Below are 22,497 nucleotides of genomic sequence, written 5' to 3'. Positions count from 1 at the left end.
GATACTCCTGAGGCAATGGTGACACATGGGCAAATTACATTGTGCCCATAAACTACATTGGCAGCCACAAGCTGTTTCAGCTAAACCTTCTGAATGATATTCAAGGTCATAAACACATAGAGCAATTTATGAGATGACAAAGGTTTGCATGACAAAGATTCCTGAGGCAAAAATGGCTACAATTTGCACACACAACGTCATTATGCAAAGGCTCTCCTATTCCAGCAGGAAGGCTAGGTCCAGAATCTCCACATCATGAGCCAAGTACCTTTTGGGGAACAACTTGTTCAGAGCTAAAAATGGAAAGGCCCCAGATTTAATAAGCCTTTGAATCCATAGCCTATGATTTGGAGGTTTAAGTGCCAAAATTTTGCAGTGTCATCTTTGGAAGTAGAGCTTCAAAAAAAAAAAAAAAAAAAACCATGGCTCAGAAGTTCCACTGAACATCAGTCTTCTGTAATTTGTGTTTTTTTTTCAGTTATAGTGGATTGCCGCTCATCACGTTTTAAAGAAAATGGCCAGCAACAGAAATAGAGCAAAACCATCTAGATCAGGGGTGTCCAATCTTGTCAATGTTTAATACTTGTCAACTTCAACACAACAGCCTGGGAGTCAAAGTCCACAAGTTGCCAAGATTGGATACCCCTGATCTAGACATTACCAGGTTGAGAAAGACTACAGTACCAAGGTTTCAAATAAGACAACTCAACCCTCTTGAGCTGCCAGATAAGAGTGTGAGAACTTGCACTGAAAATAAATCCACCTTGAATTTGATAGGAGTATCCTGAAGGGTTAAAAGAGAATTAAAAGAAGGTCTCAGAGAATAATCTCACAGTTTTGTCTTTTGTTTACAGTATTTGTAAAAGTACCTCAATCCAAAAAGAACCTTAGGCGGTACACAGGAAGAAAAACTTAATGTAACATGACCTCATAATTATAACATTCAACACTACTGCATTACTACAGCTAGATGGCCTTCTACACTTTTAAAATACCCTTTATTTCTGTAATGGTGAGATTACAGAACTAAAATGGATTTATGGGTCTTCCAGAATGTATGGAAGGGCTGGAAACTTAAACGTGCCTCGGAACCACTACTGAGATTTACCTTCTAACTCATGTTCTTTTACCTCAATGGGAGGGATAAATCTTGCTTGGCAAATCTTGCTGGTTAGTAATTATATTTTGTTACTTGCCTTCATTCCCAACTAGCATGGCCATTTGCAAGGAACTGTGAGAATTATAGTCCTAAACATCTGGATTGCACTGGGTGGCCTACCCTTAAGGAACAAAGGTTGTTCCACAGCAAGAGGGGAAATAAAGTTCCCAGGAGCTTAAAGCATATATTATGAAACATCTGACTCCTCTCCAATACTGGAAGAGAAAAAAAAAATCAGCAGCTTTTTGGAACTGAAAGTAATTCGGTTTTGGAACTGAAAGTAATTCAAGAACTTTCAGCAGGTGCCACTTTGGGCTGCCAAGATCTTCAGCAAAGGAAGGCCATGATGTACTTTAGGCAGCAGGACAAGAAAAGAGGTTGATGAATGGAAAAGCCAGAAAGATCTTTTGAGAAAGTTTCCCCTTCAAAGACTGAGGCAACAGAGCAGAATAAATCTTGGTGAAAAGATGGGTAATCTGCACTCACTTTTTCTCTTAAAAAAAAGTCATTTCTGCCATCCAATTTGTAACTCCGAATACTTAGACAGCAGGTAAAACTGCAGCCAAACTACCTGAGATGAGTTTTGTTCAATCACAGACTTTAAAAATGCTATTTGCCTTGCAATAGATAGAAAAGTGTTACTGGGGGAAATACCCAGGGAACTGGAGATATGTAGTGTCATGGTGGAAGCTGGAGGAAAAGGCTACAGAGCCTGCAGGCTTTTTTAAAGGGGTGAAAATAGGGTTAAAAAGAAATGCAACTGGTAAATACACAACACTAGCACACAAGAAGTACAGTTTCTGAAAAGTTAAAGTCTGAAATGAGGATCCTTTTTTTTTTTGCAAGCAATAAAGCTGGCGGTAAGAATTGGCCATGCTAGGTTCAAGGACACGTGTTAATAATGGGCATAGTTAGGTCTTTCTATTAGTCATTCAGAAGCAGCTGTGTTAGGCAGGTGAGTTTGGAGACTGGAAAGAGCAGCAATGTGTTGCTTTTAATAAATTTGCAGTTTGCTTGCTCAAAGTGTAGAGTGGGCCTGGTGACTCTCCCCCCAATGGGCCAAAACCAATAGCTATTTTTTGCAAACTCAGTTTGACGGCATCTTGGGCAACACTACTTTGCCTCTGTCATAAAAAAATATTTTGGAATAGCCCTGAGCTGGGGGGCAAAAAGCAGCAATTGGAATTGGAATGTATGTTTTTCCCATCCTTATGAAAGGATGTGAAAACTTAGCCATAGGCAATCCTATCAACAAAAGATGATGCTTAGATAAATGTACCACTTTAAACTGCAAATGCTGGACAGAATTATATCCTTTCGTGAATTCCTGTGTCATCTTTTGCTCATTTTCCTCTCTCTCCCTTGCCTACAAGTAAGAAAATAGAGTCAAAGCTGACTATCCCCTTGGAATATTTTTCTACCCTATGCAGTTTCTACAAGGGCAAGAAACAGGGGCATCAGGGAGAATTTTTTAAAAATTCAGATTTATGGTTGTGATTGTGTAACTGAAGACCCATAGTTTACATGTGTTGCATGCAAAAAAGGGGGGAGGGGGGTTGTGGTGGATTGAATGGTTGCAGCAGCCAAATCTATGGTTTGCCTTTGATTGAATGGTTACAGGCATCACTGGCAAACAGTCTACCTAGAACAGTGTTTTTCAAACTTAGCAACTTGAAGATATGTGGATTTCAATTCCCAGATTCCCCAGCCAGCATGAGTTTAAATGACCTAGAGTTTAAAGCAAGATATTGGTTGCCTTTATACATCACACTAAGCTACGTTTTTGTTAACGATAGTTTAAGCCACAGTAAGATACTCACACCATGCTTAATTAAAAAGAGCCAACCCTAATTCTTCCAGAACTTTGTTGAAGCTAAAGATGGCCTCAAATTCAGCTCATCAGCTAATGACTTTATCATATCCATATAATTTCAACAAAGATAGAAGTGAAGTGATTGCTACTGTCTTCTTTTGGATTGTTTTTTCAAACTTGAAAAAAAAATAGCTTACAGCTCTGGGATTTTCTGGTAGTTTCCCATACAAAAACTGGCCTGATATGATCCTGTGTAGTTTAGGAAAAAACCTGTCCACATTGGCAAAGCCCTGTTACCTGCATTAATTTGTATAGTTGTACGCTAACAAAAAAAGGAGACAACTGAAAATGATGTAGCCTTAAGCTGAAATAAGAGAGGTTATGTATATTTAATTAGATTACTTAATTAGATCAGCTTGTGCTTGACATGAAATAGATTTCAACTTGCACTGAGGCAAAGAAATAATACCACATGTCTCTTCTTTCCTGCTTACCTGTTTGAAAAACAATATTAAATGAACAAAACTGTAACATGGTAAGTGGCTAACTACAATTTCAGAAAGGTTACCACCAAAACATGTATTATTTTAAAAACAATGAGTAATCTATAATGGAATGGTACATATATTCAGACCATAGTATACTATAATAAACCTTGCAATTTTGAAGATGCTGCAATTTGTTCTTTTATAGTAACCCACATTGTACTTCATGTTGTATTTTGCTAAATACAGAGTCAGCAGATGGTTTTAAATCTATGGTTTGCCTTTGCTTTCACAAATCAGATTTGAATTTGAAAACTAGTAAAGTCCACGGAGATTAATATGGAAGAGGCATTATGTATGCAAAAAGGAGCGTCTGAAAGCATTTGTGGTCTCATTTTAAAAGCCTCAAGTTAACAGGAATTTTGTTCCATTGACAAAAAAATATTACAAATAAAACCATCGACCCTCCCTTTTTAAAGTATTTTTGCAGTGATTTCTAATAGATTACCTTCATCTATATAAATATTGAGGGGGCATCATTACTGAGCATGATTCAAATATTGCATTTTTTCTTTAAATATATTTTCACATATACATTGATGCATTATTTACCCAGTATCTCATTGAAAGAAATCAACCTGATCATTCATCTTAATGAGTGGCTTTCTGCAAGCAGCATGTTTCTAGCTTTTGCTATATATATATATATTGATTTTAGCGTTACATAAGAGGGGAGATATTCACCACTCTCTTTATAATTCAGAATTTTCTGATGAAGACAGATTTATTTCATAATACAGGTGCTCCTAAGATCAGCATCTGTACTACCTATCATAAGACAAAGAGCTGCAAGAATTGACTGGTTAATTTCTTTAATCTTGGATCCATATAAAGTTAAGCAGACAACTATAGAGGAAGAGTGCCCTTGCTATTAGCTAGCAATTTTTTGAAGAGATGCCGTACTCTTCTATCTTCAGTTGAGTGTGTACTTGCTCCAACAACTTTTTTAAACATAAACATTCTAAAGATTCTTCACCAAATCCTTTCTGGGGAGAGAAGGCGGAGCCTCCTCACTGATGGACCGTAGATCGTGACTCTCTGTGGCTATGGTCTGTGCTCTTTCGTTGGAGAGCCCCGATCATTACGATTAGGGGCTGAAGCTGCCTTGGAGGGGCGGCGGAGTAAGGGGAAGCCGCAAGCCAGGTTGAGGGGAGCCGCATCTCCCCCCCACCCCGTCTTAGTCTTTTTCTCCCCGAAGACGACTGCAGTGGTGGTTTAAAATGGCCACCCCGAAGAGGAGGACTCAGCTGGATTAATATTTGTGCAGGAGGGAAGAAAGAGGTGGATAACATCTGAACCAGTACAACTGGGCAATACAACTAAACAAAAGTACCCCGGGCTTAAGGTAACATGGAATTTTTAAGAAAAGAAAAGTGAGCGGCGAAATTACAAAGGGACAGGGGAAAAAAATAAGAAAATATTTTTGACAGCTAAGTGGGGCTTCGAACCGGGAAAGGAAGAAGCCAAGATTTAACTAAATTGGACTAAAATATTTTGGCAATAAACAGGCATAAAATAAAGCTGGATTTAAGATTGTCAAAAAATAATAATAATAAAGTTTACAAATTGGAGACGACTGTGCTGGAATATTGAGGTTCGAAAAACCCTAAATAAAAAAAATAGGGGAAAAAGGTGAAGACTTTGTATAATGGAGAGTGCCACCTTTTGCCAAAAACTTGAGCTCAAACGAAAAGGAAAACATCCTCTTTCTGAATGAACTTGTGTGGATATAACATTAAAGAAATATTGAAACAAAGTAAGAATCTTAGACAGTGAAAGCAGAACCAAAATAAAGAAAAAAGCAAGGAAAGACTGACTGTGGGATTGATTGATGTTTTTGGTATAGACCCTGGGCTGGAATAATTGAGAACTTTAGAAAATTGAAAGAAGAAAGAAGGAAAGTAAAAGTGGTTTTTTTGTGTGGACTTTAACGATCATAAAATATAAGAGTGTGTAATGATATCTCTTCGGGAATTAAAAATGGAACTTAAAAATATGAGAGAATTACTACAGGAAAGAGGCGAATCACTTTGCTCTGTGTTAGAAAAAATGGAAATGGCGATTGAAGAACAAGAAGAAAGAGCTTCAGAGGAGGAGGAGTCGATTCAAGGAGAAGACATTTTAAATAGACAATTAACACAAAGAACACTACAAAGAAGTGGGGAAAGAAGGAAGGTTAAAAAGTTGAGATTTAAAAAGGGGGAATACCTGTGAAGTTGGGAAAGGCAGAAAGACCCAGCAGAAAAGGGGAAAGGAAGATATTAAGAAAGAGAGGGATATAAATTGGAATGAGAAAAGATATGGGGAAAAGAAGGGGAGGAGAAGCAGTAAGAAACAGGCATGTGAAAGAAAGAAACACAGAACTAGTAAAATGTTGAAAATAAATTGCTTTTTCAGAGATAATGGTTGATGAATTAAAAAGGGGATTTTGCAGGGTGACAAGGGGTAATAAGAATATTTCTGCAATTAAAAATATTTAGAAAATAGGGTAATATAGATACTGATAACTCTTATTAAAAAATTAAGGGGGGGAAATATGCTGCGGAATCCAAATGAAAAGATGTAATGATTATTATTGTAACTTCTTAAAAATAATGGTTTATTGGGAATCAAGATGAGGGAATAAAGGTATATTTTAATCATTGAGGTGTCACACTCAAAGCAGTAAAAGGGGGGAAACCTATACTTGTTTTGTTTTTTTCTTTAGTGTTAAAATTTGTATTAATCTAGAATTTATAAAAAGAATGTGTAATGGAAAGGGAATATGACAGACTAAAGAACCAACTAAATTAATAAGTTAATATAGACTATTAAAAGCAAGGAGAGACATTGGTAACATCATCATCATTATTATTATTATTATTATTATTATTATTATTGGGCAAACACATATTGTTTATCTTTATTTTTAAAATAAATATTAAAGGATTATATTTGAAATAATTGAAATGAAACAAAAAGATGTTTTGACTGAGATTAATGAAAGAGGCTAGAATTAATGTGTTTGTTTCTCTCCTTACTGAAAATTTGGAATGGAAAAGGTAATAATAGAATTAAGTATGCATATATGAATGTATAATTGCTGTCATATTTGTATGTAAAGGTGATGACCCAGAAATATGTTGTCCACTAAAAAGAGATTTTTGTTTTTAATGTGAAAAACTGAATAAAATTTGTTTAAAAAAAAACACGAAATCCTTTCCAGTAATTTGAACCTATGCCTTAATAACTACTGCGTTAGGCTAGATATCAACAGGTCTTTAAATTAGCTCTGTTGAAATATAAGGTATCTTTACAAAGTTAACAGTACCTACAGGTAAAAAGTTAAATAATATAGTTGACTGCTGATTAGTTCAGGAAACATGCCAATGAGGTCTGGAGGTTCTGGGCAAAGGGCTTGGGTGAGGAAGTTGTTTTCTACCCTGTTTCTCCAACAATACGGCCTCCCTCAATAGGAAGTCCCAGCATGTTTTATAGGCATGAAATGAAATTAAGCCCCTCCCCTCAAATTAAGGCCTATATTAAAACATGCGAAATGGGGGAATGGTGGGGGGCTTGCCGTTAGGAAGTACTTTTGTTGCACACCCGGATATGGTGCTGCCTGCGTCGACCCCGATACGAAGTGCCCCACCAACACCGAGGTCAACATCCAAGCCGTTGCTGCCCGCCCGCCCGAAGATGCAAGGGGGGGGAATTAAGTCACCCCCGAAAAGATGGCCTAGCCATTTTTTCAGGGCTCAAAAAAAAATAAGACCCGGCCTTATTATATGAGAAACACGGTAGCTCCTCTGATTCTGTTGCTTCCTCCCTTCCCTTCCAAATGAATTTACGGAAAATGCATTAGGAATTTGACAAGGCATCTTACGGCAATTATCAGTGAGCAAAGTCAAATGAGATAGGAGTCTGCTGAGTCTTCTATCTCATTTGACTTTGATGTTACTTACCCATTGACCTTTTGAAGATCTTTAATCTGTAGATTTATCTTATTTCTAAAACATCACTAATTGTTTTAAAATGAATTATGCTACTGTTTAATTCTGGGAGGCGACTAGGAGACCCATGAATTCCACCGCAGATGTATTCAGAGACATACTGGAAGGGGTTCAGAGCAATACTGATTAGGGGACTAAATCCAATCCCTCTAAAGAGAGATTTTAAAAGTTTGAGAAGCGGAAGGTGGGTATGATATCACTCTTTCTAGACCTGAACTGATTTCAGTCAAAATGCAGGATATGGGACCATAGATATAAGTGAGATTTTTTTTAAAACAATCAATCTGATTTTAAGAGCTATTCAACAGTGGAAATTATTATAGTGAATGTTTTTAACTGGAATGGCTATGTAGGAATTCTGAAGTAGTAATACTAAAATGTGTGCCAAGCTGAAGATTACTTTAGAATAGGGATGTGCAACTCTGGCAACTTTAAAATTTGTTGCTTTCAGCCATGCTGTGGAATTCTGAGAATTGAAATCCACAAGTTCTCAAAGCCTGTTTTAGGCCTGAAATCTACATAAATTAGCTAAATTAGCTAGCTATGTGAAATCTGGCTTCAGTAGAATTACTTTTGAGTAAACATTTCCACAAAGTTTGCCTGAGAGGGAGGATTCTCTCAAACATTCCTTTAACATTCCCATAATCAAAGTGTCACAGCTGAGCCCAAATAATCCTACAGGCCATGATTAAAAGCCATTGTGACACCCTGCCAACAAAAACCTCCTTCAGCCGCCACTGCATGCACGTAGGTAGGCATATTCCTCATGAGTAAGTCTTTTTGGCTAGTATATTTGTAAATGTAAAAATCATGCTTTATGTATGCATTCAGTGACACTCATGGATCTGGTCAGCCAAGCCATGGATAGTATATGATTGTGAGTTTTGGTAGCATGCTAGCACTTAGTTTTTGTTTTTTTTCAATTGTTGTGTTTTGAAAGTGTTTTGGAAACATTTAGTACAGTAACAGCAGTGGGCAATTATGCTGCCTGATTTCCTTTATGATTAAAATGTGCCCTTTCTGCGTTTCCTCTTTGTCTTGCAGCAGTTTCAACATACATTTCATATAAGGATGAGTTTCTAGAAGTCTTCACAAAGCAACCTAGAGTGAGACATTTTGACTTGCAATGTTGAGGGAAAAAACTGTTGGTAAAATTGGCTCAACTCTACCCCATCTGTATATTTTTCATGACCAATGAAAATGAAAATTTCTATTCTTAATTGGGCTGCAAGTTGATTTTATTTTCTGTGAAGATCTATATAAGATTTTTTTTTCATTTCATTAAATCAAAACAATATAAACCAACATTTTTCAACCTCAACTACTTTAAGATGTGTGGACTTCAACTCCCAGAATTCCCCCCCAACAAGCTGCATCAGTAAATTAAGCACCTCTTAAAATGGCTCAGATAGTGTTTCATGATATAAATCATTCCTTGCTATAAATCATTCCTTGCATAAAATAAGATAAATATTGCAAATTCATTATAAGCCTTCTTCCCAGTGACTAAAAGTAATACCAAGGGTAGTATTAGTTCCATAGGTTTATTTTCTTTGAAACAAGAGGCAAGGTTTTCATCACAACTTCCTTTGAGACAACTTAGTCTGGGAAAGTACAAGGTTATTTATTTGTTTGCTTCATTTATATCTCATCTTTCCCACAAAAGCTCAAAATGGCAGTGCATAATATTCACTTCTCCAGCTTTTCTCCCTAAGAACCTTGTGAGGAAGTCAGCTAAGAGGCAATGATTGATTCCAATTCAGTAACCTTTCTAAGGTTTCATTAAAAGAGATAAGGTTTTACAAAACCACAGAGGAACATTTGATTGACCCAAAGTTACCTTGTGAATTTGCAATGGAAATGTAGTCTACCCTTGAGTGTTTCACGTCTCGGCCCTGCCTCCTAGCTACTACATCCCAGTGAGTTTCACTGTAATTTACATAGCTTCCCAGCTGAAGTAGGATTTGAACCTGCATCTCTCAAGTTCAAACATTGAATGTACAAATCCCCAACTCTGTAAAGAAACACTGATGCACTGGCATGTTATGCTGATCCACACTCATCTGGGAATTATAAGACTCTTATTCCTGAATGTTCCCCATGGAAAAATGTCCAGAAAGTGTTTGCAAATGACCGATATAGTTGGGCAGTATCCCAACCATCTTTGCTAATCAATGAAATGAATTGCTTTTGAGGACGTAAAATCTGAAGAGACAAAACTATTAGACCAACTGAAGTTTGAAGGCATGCACATGGAGGGAGAAGGTTGAGACTCTTCTGACTGCAATGCTTGTTTTATCCCCTCTGACCACCTCTAAGAAAGAGGATGAAAAAATGATGAGAATAGTGGAACAGCCCCATTTTGTAGCTTTTCCTGCTAGCCATTTTTACCTTCAAAGGAAAATTAACTTTGATTTTATTTTTCTCCTACCTTTTCATCACCCAAAACATTCTCTAATCATAGTTAAACCCCCTTCTTATTCAGAGGACACATGGAAGCCATAGGTAAGGTCTCATCTCTACCTTCAAGATGGGGAGCATATAAATTTAATAAATAACCTAACGTACAAGTCATGAGTACAAATGGGGTCTTCTAAGACATTTAACCATGATCCATAAATTAAACCCCTGGTTTGAAATAATGGGAATCAGTTGCAGGGAATCTGATGCCAAACTTTCTGAAGTCATTTTTCCCCCGGGTCACTTTCATTCAGATTTTTATTATAGTGTTGAGAATACTCTTTCAAAATATGCATCCAATCTAAGCCACTAAAACAAAATGGAAAAATATAGTTTTGCAAGTTTAACACCATTGTGATAAAATTCTATTTTTTCTTTCTTGATAACTTTGATTGGATTACAGGTGGATAATGCAATTCAGGGCATATGATCAGGTTGTGGCTGCAGCCTATCTTCCAGCAGGTCCCTTTACAATGAAGTTATCACTACCCGATCAGAATTTTCCTGAATCACCAGACCAAGGTGAGCAGATCACCTGAGTTGCTTATTTGCTCATGACTACGTCTCTCTTTCACACACACACTCTGAAGTTACGCAATTGCCTTTAATGAAACCAAGGGTGCTCCTTTTTCACTTCTCCCCCAAATTAGTCTTGTATGGAGAACTTATTCAACGGGCATTAACACCATGTGGAAAGTGGAAGCTTGGACAACTTTTCTTCCTTGACAAGTTAAATTAGAACTCCTTCTCCAAATCCTCCCCCTCCCCCATAAATTCCCTTGTACTTGAGTTTAATCAGTCTAAGTGAATCAACACAGCCTAAGTCTTTCAGTCAATAGCTATCTCACTTTATGACCAGCAACCATTGTCTGACTAATGTAAACCCACCTTTAACTACACCTAATTGTATTCATTTTTGGAACACTTCAGCACAATAGGGAGTTACCACTATGGTGACATTGCCTTGCCCTCTCTTGTTTGAAAAGAGTCCCTTGCTTCTGTCAATGGACACAAGGGACAGAGGTTTTGCCTTTGAAAGGTTGAATGGGTGTTTACTTTGGTGGGAGTTAACTTAGCACATTGTTGCAAACATAGCCTTGGGACTATAGAATTTATCAAGGAGCAGTTTTGTCCACATTCTTTCATAACCCTAAATGTGAGGTCAGTCCTACCATTTGGCCACTGGTCTAAAGATGCTTTGCTTTCATTTTATTGTTCCTTGCTTTTTCTTTTTGAGCAGGATGGTGTCAATAATAAGGTTTAATTGACATTTGAATCATCCCTAGTATTTCTTTGATTAATGTGAAAACCCCAAAGTTATTTTAGTAACTTTAGTAACATTAATTCTGTGCACGTACCATTGGGAAAAAAACATACTTTTTTTCTAGGGTAGACATTTTGTTTAGGAAGCATTTTTTTCTTTCTTGCCCGAGAGTAAACCCTGCTGACAAACTTTTGCTTAACCATGACTTAATAAGTCACAACCAGGTACTGCATGCAGCAGGTTAAGTAAGTCACATTATGGCTTAGTGTGTGACATGTGAACCAAGTTATTGTAAGATAACAATAACTATCAGAATGTATCAGAATGGTCAAACAAATGGCAACTTCAAATCTCAACAAATAAATGCTCTGTCTTACATATTGGCAAAAAAAATCAGAAAATAAAATACAAGCTGAATAGTCAAGATCTTGTTGATGACCCAAGCTCTGTAAAGGACCTTGGAATACTCACCTCTAATGATCTAAGTGCTAGAGCCCACTGCAACTACATAGCCAAAAAGGCATTAAGAGTTGTTAACCTAATTCTACGTAGCTTTTTCTCTGGTAATATCACACTACTAACCAGAGCATACAAAACATTTGCTAGACCAATACTCAAATACAGTTCATCAGTCTGGAACCCACATTACGTATCTGATATTAGCACAATTGAGAAAGTCCAGAAATATTTCACAAGAAGAGTTCTCCACTCCTCTACTCATTGTAGAATACCTTATGCCACCAGACTTGAAATTCTAGAACTAGAAAACCTTGAACTACGCCGTCTTCGGTCTAATTTAAGCATGGTATATAAAATCATACATTGCAATGTCCTACCTGTCAATGAATACTTCAGCTTCAACCATAACAACACAAGAGCACACAATAGATACAAACTCAATGTTAACCGCACCAAACTTGATTGCAGGAAATATGACTTCAGCAATAGAGTGGTCAATGTCTGGAATACTCTACCCGACTCTGTAGTTTCTTCCCCAAACCCCAAAAACTTTAACCTTAGACTGTCTACTATTGACCTCACCCCTTTCCTAAGAGGTCTGTAGGGGGCGTGCATAAGCGCACCAACGTGCCTACCGTCCCTGTCCTATTGTTTCTCTTATTCTTCTTTTATTTTTCTTATATGTACCCATTTCATGTATTCACAACTATGTATACACTTATACTTATCTTGTAAACAATTGGCAAATCAAATAAATAAATAAATAAAATAAATAAATAAGATGCAGGTTTATATTTTTCAGTTTTGGATGCAATACCTCATTTTAGTCTCTTTTGCTTTGTACTGATTCTGATTAATATTTTTGATGAAATCAAAACCCTTTCTAGTTCCATGTAGAATAGTTTAATAAAGGTCTTGTATCATTATTACTGTTTCCTTTTTTGCTTTAATGAATGATGCTGGAAGATAGGTTCATTAAACTAAACTGCTTCTCACTTTAATCATTTTAATGTCTCAACATGCATCACCCATATTGAAAGTATGATATATCCAAATATGCTTAGAGGTTATTAAACCAAAGACTGTGATAGGTGTTTTTATGCAATTTTATCCATGTCTATTCAATAGGATTTATTATCTTATAAACATGTATAGGACTAAGTCCAAAACATTTCTTCCAAAGAATTATGAACTATATAGTGTATAACTATACCTTAGAGGAACTAATTGTGAATGTCTTGAAAGATTCATTTTCCTTTGTTCAGATATAATTTTATCTACATTTCCTCTTCTAAGGTAAGTAATGCTATTGCAACTTCTCAGGTGGACATCATCCATTTACAAGTTTGTTACTTGATTACATTTAAAATAATCTAATTAACCTATGTTCTGTTAACAATAGCAGTCCCTTAATTTGCACAAGCCATTTACACCTTTCTAGGTGATCTTAATCTCAAATAATTTGTCTAATCCTTTTTTCCCCTTCTGAGGTTTTATAGGATAAGATCTCAGAAGAGGGAAGCTGCAACTACTAAAACTGTATTTCACTTGTCTCAGCAGGTTATCTCATGTGCTTATCAATAGCATAATTTGAGATCTTTGCATTTCATTGCATATCTTGGCTTGTTTGAAATCTCAGTTTACAAACTGAATTTGGTTTGCAACTTGGGCTATTTAATATAACCTTAGTGCCACCTGTTAAACTGACCTCCAGTTTCCACCCCCCATTGTCATTTTAATAACTATCTTCACTGATACCAGGGGACAAAAGGAGATGGGGAAACAATTTTAGTACCTGGATGATCATGGCATGTTAAAGGTGGAAAAGACCATTTGGTCATCAAGAATCCAAATCAGTGTATCAGCTTGAACACTCTGAACAGGAAATACACCATTAGCAGAGTTTTAATCCTGAAATCTTCTGCATACTGCATTTAGGGAAGGAATGGTGGCAGGGCAAAATTAGCCAACATGAAGAATATTACAGTTGATGTCACTAGAAGTCCAAAGCAAACTGGTTGAGACTGTGATCCTGCCTTAGGTTCTGGTACCTGGTGGGCTTAATATAAGTGTTTTAATTCTGCTGAATGTTTCACTTCTGACAGTGATTTGGGAGTTTTGCTGAAGGGATCCCAGAGGGCGCTCAAGGCCTTGTGGAGAGCCAAATGAAGACATTCTAACAAGGCTTCGTTTACTCAGTGCTCCTGGGTGCCTATTAAATCCATTAAATTAAGCCATTAAATCGTTTCTATATGTGTACTTTAATTTCTGTATACCAACAGCAGACACTAATAAAGCCCCCCAAAATCACCAATCATTATATATATACCCTTTTTCTAGAGAAAGGCAAGCATTTTGTTCAGGGGTTTTTCCCACAGATGTGTCAGACTTTCCAATATTTTGTGCCTCACTGATGAGGAATCATGTGTCAGACTTCCCAATATACATCAAGCCAGAACCTAGCTGGAGAAAGGGAGCCGGGTTAGTTACTGCGGCTGGATTTAGACCCTAACTTAACTTACAAGCGTCTGCAACACCTGTTGAATAATCAGCCTTGAGATTCCTTACTGTACTTAAAGCAAGAATCGACCCAAAGCATCTGCGGGATTGAGGAGAACAATCTCGCCGAGATTCGCTCGTCCGGCCGCCCAGGAAATGGAAGCCCACCCCGCGTGTCCGCAATTCCCAAGGGATGGCACGGAAGACCGTTGTGGCCCCGGGATGTGTGTGTGTGTGTGTGTGTGTAGAAGGAAGGCATGGAGAGAATAAACGGTTTGCGGATTTCCCTGCAGGAAGACAGACGCTCGGCGGGCGGTTCCCGCTTCGGGCAACCGCGGCACATGCTTGCGGGATCGCCTTTCGAAAGAGATCGCGGGTGGCGCGCCGTCACTTCTCCTCTCTAGGGAATCGAGGCGGCGATTTCGCTCCGCGGTGCTCCTCCTCTGGAAGTAAATGCTGACCCAGCATTTCAAACACCTCTCTTCTTAACTTGGAGGAGAGCAGGACCCACTCCTTCCATTCCCCCCGAAAACGCGTCGGGAAAGGTAGCAATTTCGGTCCCATGATTGCCACGCATATTTCGGCACGCACGCACACACACACCCCGCTCCCTCCGGAGGCTCCCGAAATAAGGGTGGCGATCGCGGGACGGTGCCTCCCAGGAGACTTGAGCGGATGAAGGCTTGGGTTTGTGTGGGTGGGAAGGGGGTCGATTCCTTGTACTTTTAGTTTTCATAACACTTGCAAGCGTTTGGGTGTCGGGGCGGGAAAGGCAGTGCAGCCCAAGGCAGGGCGGGGATAAGGGGAGTTAGTAGTCCAACGCAGTCGGAAAGCGCCGGGTTGAGTAAAGTTACGAGCGCTCCACGTGTTTAGATCAGGGAACCTCCTTGAACCGAGCGGGCTGCGTTCCAAAAGAAAGCGCGAACCGCGGAATTGACACACGTGAACTCAAGTCGCTCAAACAGGGATGGTTTTTAAGACACGTAGTGGTAGACCTCGCGGAGGGGTTGGGAGGATGCAACACTTAACACTGATTCTAACACACACACACAACCCCAACCTCTTTGGGGTGGCGTGGACGAGTTTCCGTCCCGCTGAGGAGAGAGCTGCCTTTCAAAGCCAGGAAAGTGCCCTCACTTTCGTGAGGCAACCCGACCCACAGACGGGGGTCTTCTTATCCCCGCTCCGAAGGAAGGTTATACGTGGCCAGGCCTTCAGGCGTGGCTCCCCCCTCCCCCGGGCCCCGGCAAGCTTTTGTGGAGAGGTCTGGCCCCTCAGACGAGCCCTCAGCCTCGCCGATAGGTTTTGTTTGCGGAGCACCTGCTGGAAGAGGCTCGCAGCTGGACCCCTCCCCGCCTTTGTCGATTGGCTGCCAAGTGACACGGGGGGGAGGGGAGGCGGATCGGCCTCGCCCACCTGCCGTCCGGCCCCTATTAAGCTCGTGGCTGAGCCGCTCCAATTGCTTGCATCGCGGCGGCCTGGAGAGCGGCGCAGGGAGGATCCGGGTTTATTTGGGAAAGGAGAAGCAGCAGCGGCGGCGGCGGCGAGCGGCGCGACTGCAGTGGGGTCTTTTCCGCAGTAGCCTTTGCATCGGAGCCGCGCCGCCCGGAAAGATGCCTCGCTCCTTCCTCGTCAAGAAACACTTTTCGGCCAGCAAGAAGCCCAATTACAGCGAATTGGAAAGCCAAACGGGTAGGCGCTGCCGCTTGGGAAGAGAGAGGGAGGGTGGCGGGGGCTCTGGCGGTGCTTGGGGGGCGGCGGAGGGGGGAGAGGACTCTGGCCGACTCAAAACGGCCCGTCACAGGGACTGTCGTGGGTGGGTGCCGGATTCAACGCAGCGCCTCGGGCTGAAAGTTTCCCGCTAATAACTTGGCAGGAGGAACATGTGGATCGTCGCCTTGCGGAAGACGCGGAGCGGCGGATAGTAAACTAGCAATTAGGGAAGAAGTAAATCCTGGTTTTAGGTGAGTTAGGTGCCATCCAGTCGGGCTCGCCCGGAGACCGCGGAGCAAGCTCGCACAAGTAGTAAATTGGGACTAAATCCCTTTGAACTCGGCGGCCCTTCCTTCCGAAGAGCTCTGCAACGGAATGCTTTCTAAGCCAGCTGCTTGGAAATGCAGAACTCCCAAGTCCCATCAGCCTTTGCCACGGACTCCTTTAAAAACCTGGCCTTGAAGAAGCCGGGGAAGCTCTCTGTCCTTCCAAGAAGTATAGGGTTTTGCTATTTTGACCTCCCTCTGTGGCTAATTCCAACCCAAAGGATGCTTAAGATTTTGTTCCATCAGATTTCGGGCCCTTTGCATATGCCCAGAAAACCTGAGCATGCCAAAACCGACAGATCTCAATAAGAAGGTAGGGTTGTGTTCAGTTCTGCAGGATTTTTTTTTCTAACATTGCTTTTGGTCTCCTTTTTTTTTTTTTTACAGTGATCGTCTCTCCGTTTTTGTACGACAAGCGTCCCTTGTCTGTCATCCCTCAACCAGACCTCTTGAGCACTGGCTCTTACTATCCTCCTTTAGTCTGGGAGACTGGGCTGTTCTCTAACTTCTTCAACCCGGAACCGGAGTACAAGAAAAGCCCAGATTCTCCACCCAGCCCCGATTCCAAACCCCTGGACCTGACCTCCTTGTCCAGCGAAGAGGAGGATGGCAAGACCAGCTCTGACCCGCCCAGCCCAGCCTCCTCTGCCACGGAAGCCGAGAAGTTCCACTGCAGCCAATGCAGCAAGTCCTACTCAACTTTTGCTGGCCTTTCCAAACACAGACAGTTGCACTGCGATTCCCAGACCAGGAAATCTTTCAGCTGTAAATATTGCGAAAAGGAATATGTGAGCTTGGGGGCTCTCAAGATGCACATCCGAAGCCATACCTTGCCCTGTGTGTGCAAGATCTGCGGCAAAGCATTCTCAAGGCCATGGCTCCTGCAGGGCCACATCAGAACGCACACTGGTAAAGCTTGAATTCTTCTGTTTGTGTCTCTGGTCCTTGTTATCTTCCTCTTATCTTTTTTCTAGCCCCAGTCCTCTCTACCTTGCTTGTAACCTAATTCACGTCAACACTTGCCTGTAGCTTATCAGAGGAGATAAGGGTCTCCATAGGGTGTTTGGGGGTGGTGGTTGAAATTGCTGTCTTAATTAAGACCTTTTAAAAACAGATTTGCCTGAAATCTGCCTTGTTTGAGCTTAATACTTGCCGAACCTCTGGACTTAATTGATTTTGGACTCCCTTTTTGTATTGACTGGTTATGTTTCCAAGAACACACTGAGAACCCCAAACTTGGCCAACCCTATTGTAGCACAGTGTATAACAATTCAATTAATTTAGAGTTTAATATGTGGCTTAAGTCTACATAACCGTGGATAAAGGGGATCCTGCAAACCTAGGATCTCTTTGTAAGCAAATCTAGATTTATGTTTATAAGCTGGTGGCATTTTTTTCAGTATCTTTATTACTTGGTTTTTATCCCATCTTTCTAACCAGAGGTCAACACATTGATCCAAAAATTAGCCATCATTCCAGCATGTTGTGTGAATGCAGGCCATGTGATTAGATGATGGTCCTAGATGTTCTGTAAGAACATTAAGAAAATTGAGTTGATTCAGTTGGTATTCCTGTAAATACGGCCATCCTAAAGCAGCTACCTGGTTATTATTCCCATCCTTTTTGCATTGTTTTGTTAGTTTACATAAATTCTGGAGTGTTCCGGGGAAGTGATTCCACAGCCATATCATCATGCCTATTTAGTTTGGACAGAGACGCCCTGAAGCCAGCTCAGCAGGCACTCTATGTGAATCAGCCTTGAGTCATTCCAAGAACACACAAAAGTGTGTGTGTGAGGGGGGGTGTGATATTGTATTGAAAGGGCTTGTGAGCATTGCAGTCTTAATGCAGGGCAGCCAGTGCCCAAGCCCTTCTCTCTAATTTCCTTGCCTGTATTTGCATTTTAACACTCTGCAAGGTATTTCCTATTTTCTCCCTCCCCCCCACCTTCTTATCTAAGTATATAAAAGGTGCTAAGCAGGGGCCATACATTTGCAGGGGTGGGTGGGGGAATAGCCTACTTCCTCATTTTTCCTATATGTAAGCCCCCTGAAAGCTCCCTCAAATATCTTGAGGCCTTCCCTGGTGCAAGCAGTTATAAAGTTGGCTTCTGAGCACACACAAAAAGTGGTGGTGGGAGATGCTTCATTCCAGCATTGTTTGCCTAATGGGACCGTGGAAATGGTGGGGAAGGGTTCTTGGGACGCCAGAGAGCAGCCTTGGCAGGTGCTCTTAGGGAGCTGGGTTTGCTTTTCCCTCCCTGCACCTGTTACTGTAACGCCCCAGGCTGAACACCAGATTCCACAGCTGCGGCTTTTTGAGTGTTTAATCCAAGGAGTATCACATTTACAATGCTTTTCCCCCCAAGCAGCTTTTGTGTTGGGTGGGTGGAGGGGGGGGAAGAATCCTTTAATTGTTACTTAGTGCTGATTTCACACCCTTTTAAAAGTCCTAAAAATGACTGCCTGAAGGAAGCCAGAAAGACTTAATTGTGCTTTCCAAATCCAGCAGCCTGTTAAGTGAGCTCCAGAAGAATTTTCCCTGGTCAGGAATTCAACTTTAGTTGGTTGAGGCTTGAAGAGGGGGGGAGGGAGGGAGGGGAGGAAAGAAAGGAGACAAGGAGGAAAACCTGGGAAGGATATAGTTTTGGAATGGGGATACGGTTAATGTTTCAGCTTTTGCTGCACTAAATTGGCAGAAGAGGGCATTTTGTACCATGCAATGAGCTCTTTGTTAAAATAGACCAATGCAGTACATGTATTCTTAAAACAAGCACTTCTCTTATCCAAGAATGTTATTCTCCAGATAAATAAGATCTGGGAGTTTCTTGCATGCTCATTTGATCCAAGTTCCATTAGAATAAAATAAAATCTCCCTGATGCCAGCTGGATTTTGTTAATAACTTGGACATATTATTTTGCCAAGAATTTGGGAAGGGAAGAAGATTTAACTCACAACCTAGTATAGGAATTACTTGGTGGTCTCCCGCCCAAGAACTGACTACTTTTCTTAGTTTTTCAAGGACGCCCTTGACAAGCACAATCCAGACTCAAAATTCAGGCCTTGCTTTTTGTCCTTTGAAAAAGGGAGCCTAAGGAGATTTGGTTTTTAACCCTTTAATTTGGAATCCAGCATCTGCCTGATTTAAATCTGGGCAAATACAAAACCATTTATATATTTGGTGATTCCAGCAGAATTTATTTCCAAACTATGAATTGTGTTCTAGAGATTTTCTTAAACCTGGGTTAAATCTTGGTTTTCCATAAACATGTCTCTTACTAGTAGTGAAAGATTGGGAATGTGATATGAAGCAGGGGTCTCCAACCTTGGCAACTTTAAGCCTGGTGAACTTCAACTCCCAGAATTCTCCAGCTGGCTGGGGAATTCTGGGAGTTGAAGTCCTCCAGGCCTAAAGTTGCTAAGGTTGGAGACCCCTGATACAAAGCATCAGGGGGCTGATTTTTGACTTCTATCACGTGTTTTGTCAAGATTCCATCTGATGATCCTTTTTCTCCTTTTATCTTTCTAGGGGAAAAGCCATTTTCCTGCACACACTGTAGCCGTGCCTTTGCTGACCGCTCCAATCTCCGTGCTCATCTGCAGACCCATTCAGATGTGAAGAAGTACCAGTGTAAAACTTGCTCTCGGACTTTCTCTCGCATGTCCTTGCTCCACAAACACGAAGAAACGGGCTGCATTGGAACCCGTTGAATACCATGGACTCCTCCGTGCAAAGCCATGTATTGTAACTAGTGTCCCTAGGAAAATAGTTCTGCTGAGCTGCCACAAAACAAGCTTATATTGAAACCTGGTTGTTTCCAGCTGCTTCAGGCCTTAAAGCATCATACACAATGCTTCTTTCATTCTCTGTCTTCAAGAAAATTTTTCAAGCTTAATTTGCCTTTGTATTCCATTCCCTGGCCCTTGAGGTGGCAGAATGCTTCTTGATTCAAGGCCATGCACAATCATTGCTTCATCAGAAATATGCTGGGTTGCCAAACTAACAAGGGATGATAATTTAAAATGAGCTTCTAAAACCTGGTACTCTCCCATGGGTTGGATAAATGTCCCCACAATTTTTAGAAATGTGGATTATTATTTTTTTGCCAGGGAATGAATTCAGTATGTTAGAGCCCACGTTCTGCAGGGTACCAATATGGGAACAGGTTCTCCCAAAATTGACATGTAGCTAAAAACATTTTGTTGAGCTGCTCCTCAGCTGGGATCAGATACATCCTTCTGGAACTTGTAGGCAGATTATAGGGATAATGATTACCTCTTTCTGCTCCCCCCCCTCCCATTTGGTTCTCAAGGTTTACTGCCACTAATCATGCCAGCTTTCCTTTCTAACAGCCACCGAGTCCTCCCCCCCCCTTCAGATTTTTCTCCAGCTTCTTCAAAGCCATCTGAGTTAATAGCATTCACAAATGGGAAAAATATTCCGAGTCTCGTGCCTACCTTGCCTGAACGTTCAGTTTTTCGTTTTTTACCCTTAAAAAGATGACTAGAATAATAGATTCACAGTAACCCATGACCCTGAATTGATATGCCTCTAAACAAAGGGCAGAAAGCTAAGTGTTAACGCCTCCCCACCATCTGAAACTCTCAGTTGCTCCTCCTCATATCTCGTCTGCACCCTCCTTAGTGCAGCTATGCAGGGATACAGTATTTCATTAGTTCTGGGTCAGCAGAGGGATAATTCGTAATGCTTCAAAGACTTATGTCTGCAGAAAGCACTGGGTAGCCATTCAAAGCAAGGCTCCTATTTACAAGAGCAGCTATGCACTCAAGCACCTGTTAATACGACTTCTTTTAACAACTGCTTTTTTCAAAAGAACTGTGACTAATAGCAGGCACTTGTCAGGCGATTCAATAGCCGCCTGGGCAGGGAAGGCTGCCCCATTGACAGGTGTGTGCCAAAAGAGCTACTTAAGGTTATTGACAGGTGCCTCCTGAATGCATTTCTTTTGTACATTGTTTCCACATCCTCAACAACAAAAGATGAAAAAAAGGGTATGTTTACATTTCAAAGGTACACTGGTATTTATATATTTTTGTGCCACAATTTTATACTGAATTAAAAAAATACTTTTTATATATAATTATATACAATTTATTGATATTCAATAAAAAGGGTAATTTATAATTTGGTTTTGTGCACTTTCTTGGCCGTATGTTCATTTAGTCATTTGCCATGTTGTTGGTATTGGTAGGTGTGAGTCACACTCTACAAAGTGATTTGCAACTAACAGATCAAATGCTTCGATTGCTAAGTTTATTTCAAAGTATTGGTGGATCCATTGGGGCAGTGTTGGGAATTCCCGCTCATTTTTTGCCTCAGATCCCAACTACTATGCTGCTTCTCAGTGATTGCCTGTGAAGGAATGTGCTGCTTGATTAAGAAAGATTACTCAAATTTTGTGAGATACAATTGCACTTAAGATGTAATATAAATCATAGGAAGCAGATTTGTAGCCAAGCATACTGTTGACCTATGTTCCATGTTTCCTGATCAGCCAAATCCCCCTAGGGGTTTCAGACTGGAATCTTTGCCAACCCTATTTGGAAGTGGTTAGGTATGAACTTGTAATTTCACCTATCAAGATTTATCAAGTTGAGTGGTGGTTGGGTGCACTTTAGACTTTTCTTTCAAAAAACCTCCCCCCCTGAATCTTTAGTCCCATGCTCTTGTTTTTTTGTTTTTCATTTTACATTTTCCAGAACACCAGAGCCCCTGTGGGCTTGATCTAATACCCAGCTTCAAATGCAGGGTTGTGTGGTTACTACTCAAGTTTCCTGGAAGACCGATCACCTCTTTGGCCTCAGAGTCACTGCAGCGCCTAAATCTTAAGTTGGACAAATTGTTGACAAGGAATCTCTTCCATACCCAGGCAGGTCTCAATAATATATTCCAGATCGGCCTCCCCTGCTCACATATACCAGTTAGATCATGGAGGAGAGCAGACAGCTGTTGTTGAGCAGATCAATCTGAGGCTAAGGGCGCCAACAATTCAGCATCTAGCACCACAGAATGAGGCATTAGGACAAGAAGTGGGATAGTAAATTGCTTGTCTCTTCCTCTGAAATGGTCAAGCCCAATTATGTCATTTTCCTTTCACTGTTCCTCAACTTCCTGCACCCTCGCTGGCTTCTGCCAAGCCTGGGCTATCTCCCTTTACCCATCTATAGCATCTCACCACTGTGTGATGACTTGGCTATTTGGTAGCTTTTATAACTAGCCCCATATTTATCCTCCTAAAACCCCCT

At 40.6% G+C, this 22,497-nt stretch overlaps 1 protein-coding gene across 1 annotated transcript; it reads left to right on the top strand.

The window, feature by feature from the left end:
- Positions 1-15,521: 15,521 nt before the first annotated feature.
- On the top strand, positions 15,522-21,376 carry SNAI1 (snail family transcriptional repressor 1). Its single transcript, XM_026664982.2, has 3 exons — positions 15,522-15,883; positions 16,618-17,139; positions 19,760-21,376. The coding sequence occupies exons 1-3, from the start codon at positions 15,805-15,807 to the stop codon at positions 19,939-19,941; spliced, it is 783 nt and encodes a 260-aa protein (XP_026520767.1). The 5' UTR covers positions 15,522-15,804; the 3' UTR covers positions 19,942-21,376.
- Positions 21,377-22,497: the final 1,121 nt, after the last annotated feature.

The sequence above is a fragment of the Notechis scutatus genome, chromosome 3 (assembly GCF_049901735.1).
Source record: "Notechis scutatus isolate UNSWTSFEM ecotype Mainland chromosome 3, rNotScu1.2, whole genome shotgun sequence".
Lineage (NCBI taxonomy): Eukaryota > Metazoa > Chordata > Lepidosauria > Squamata > Elapidae > Notechis > Notechis scutatus.
This window is presented reverse-complemented; position numbering and strand designations above follow the sequence as displayed.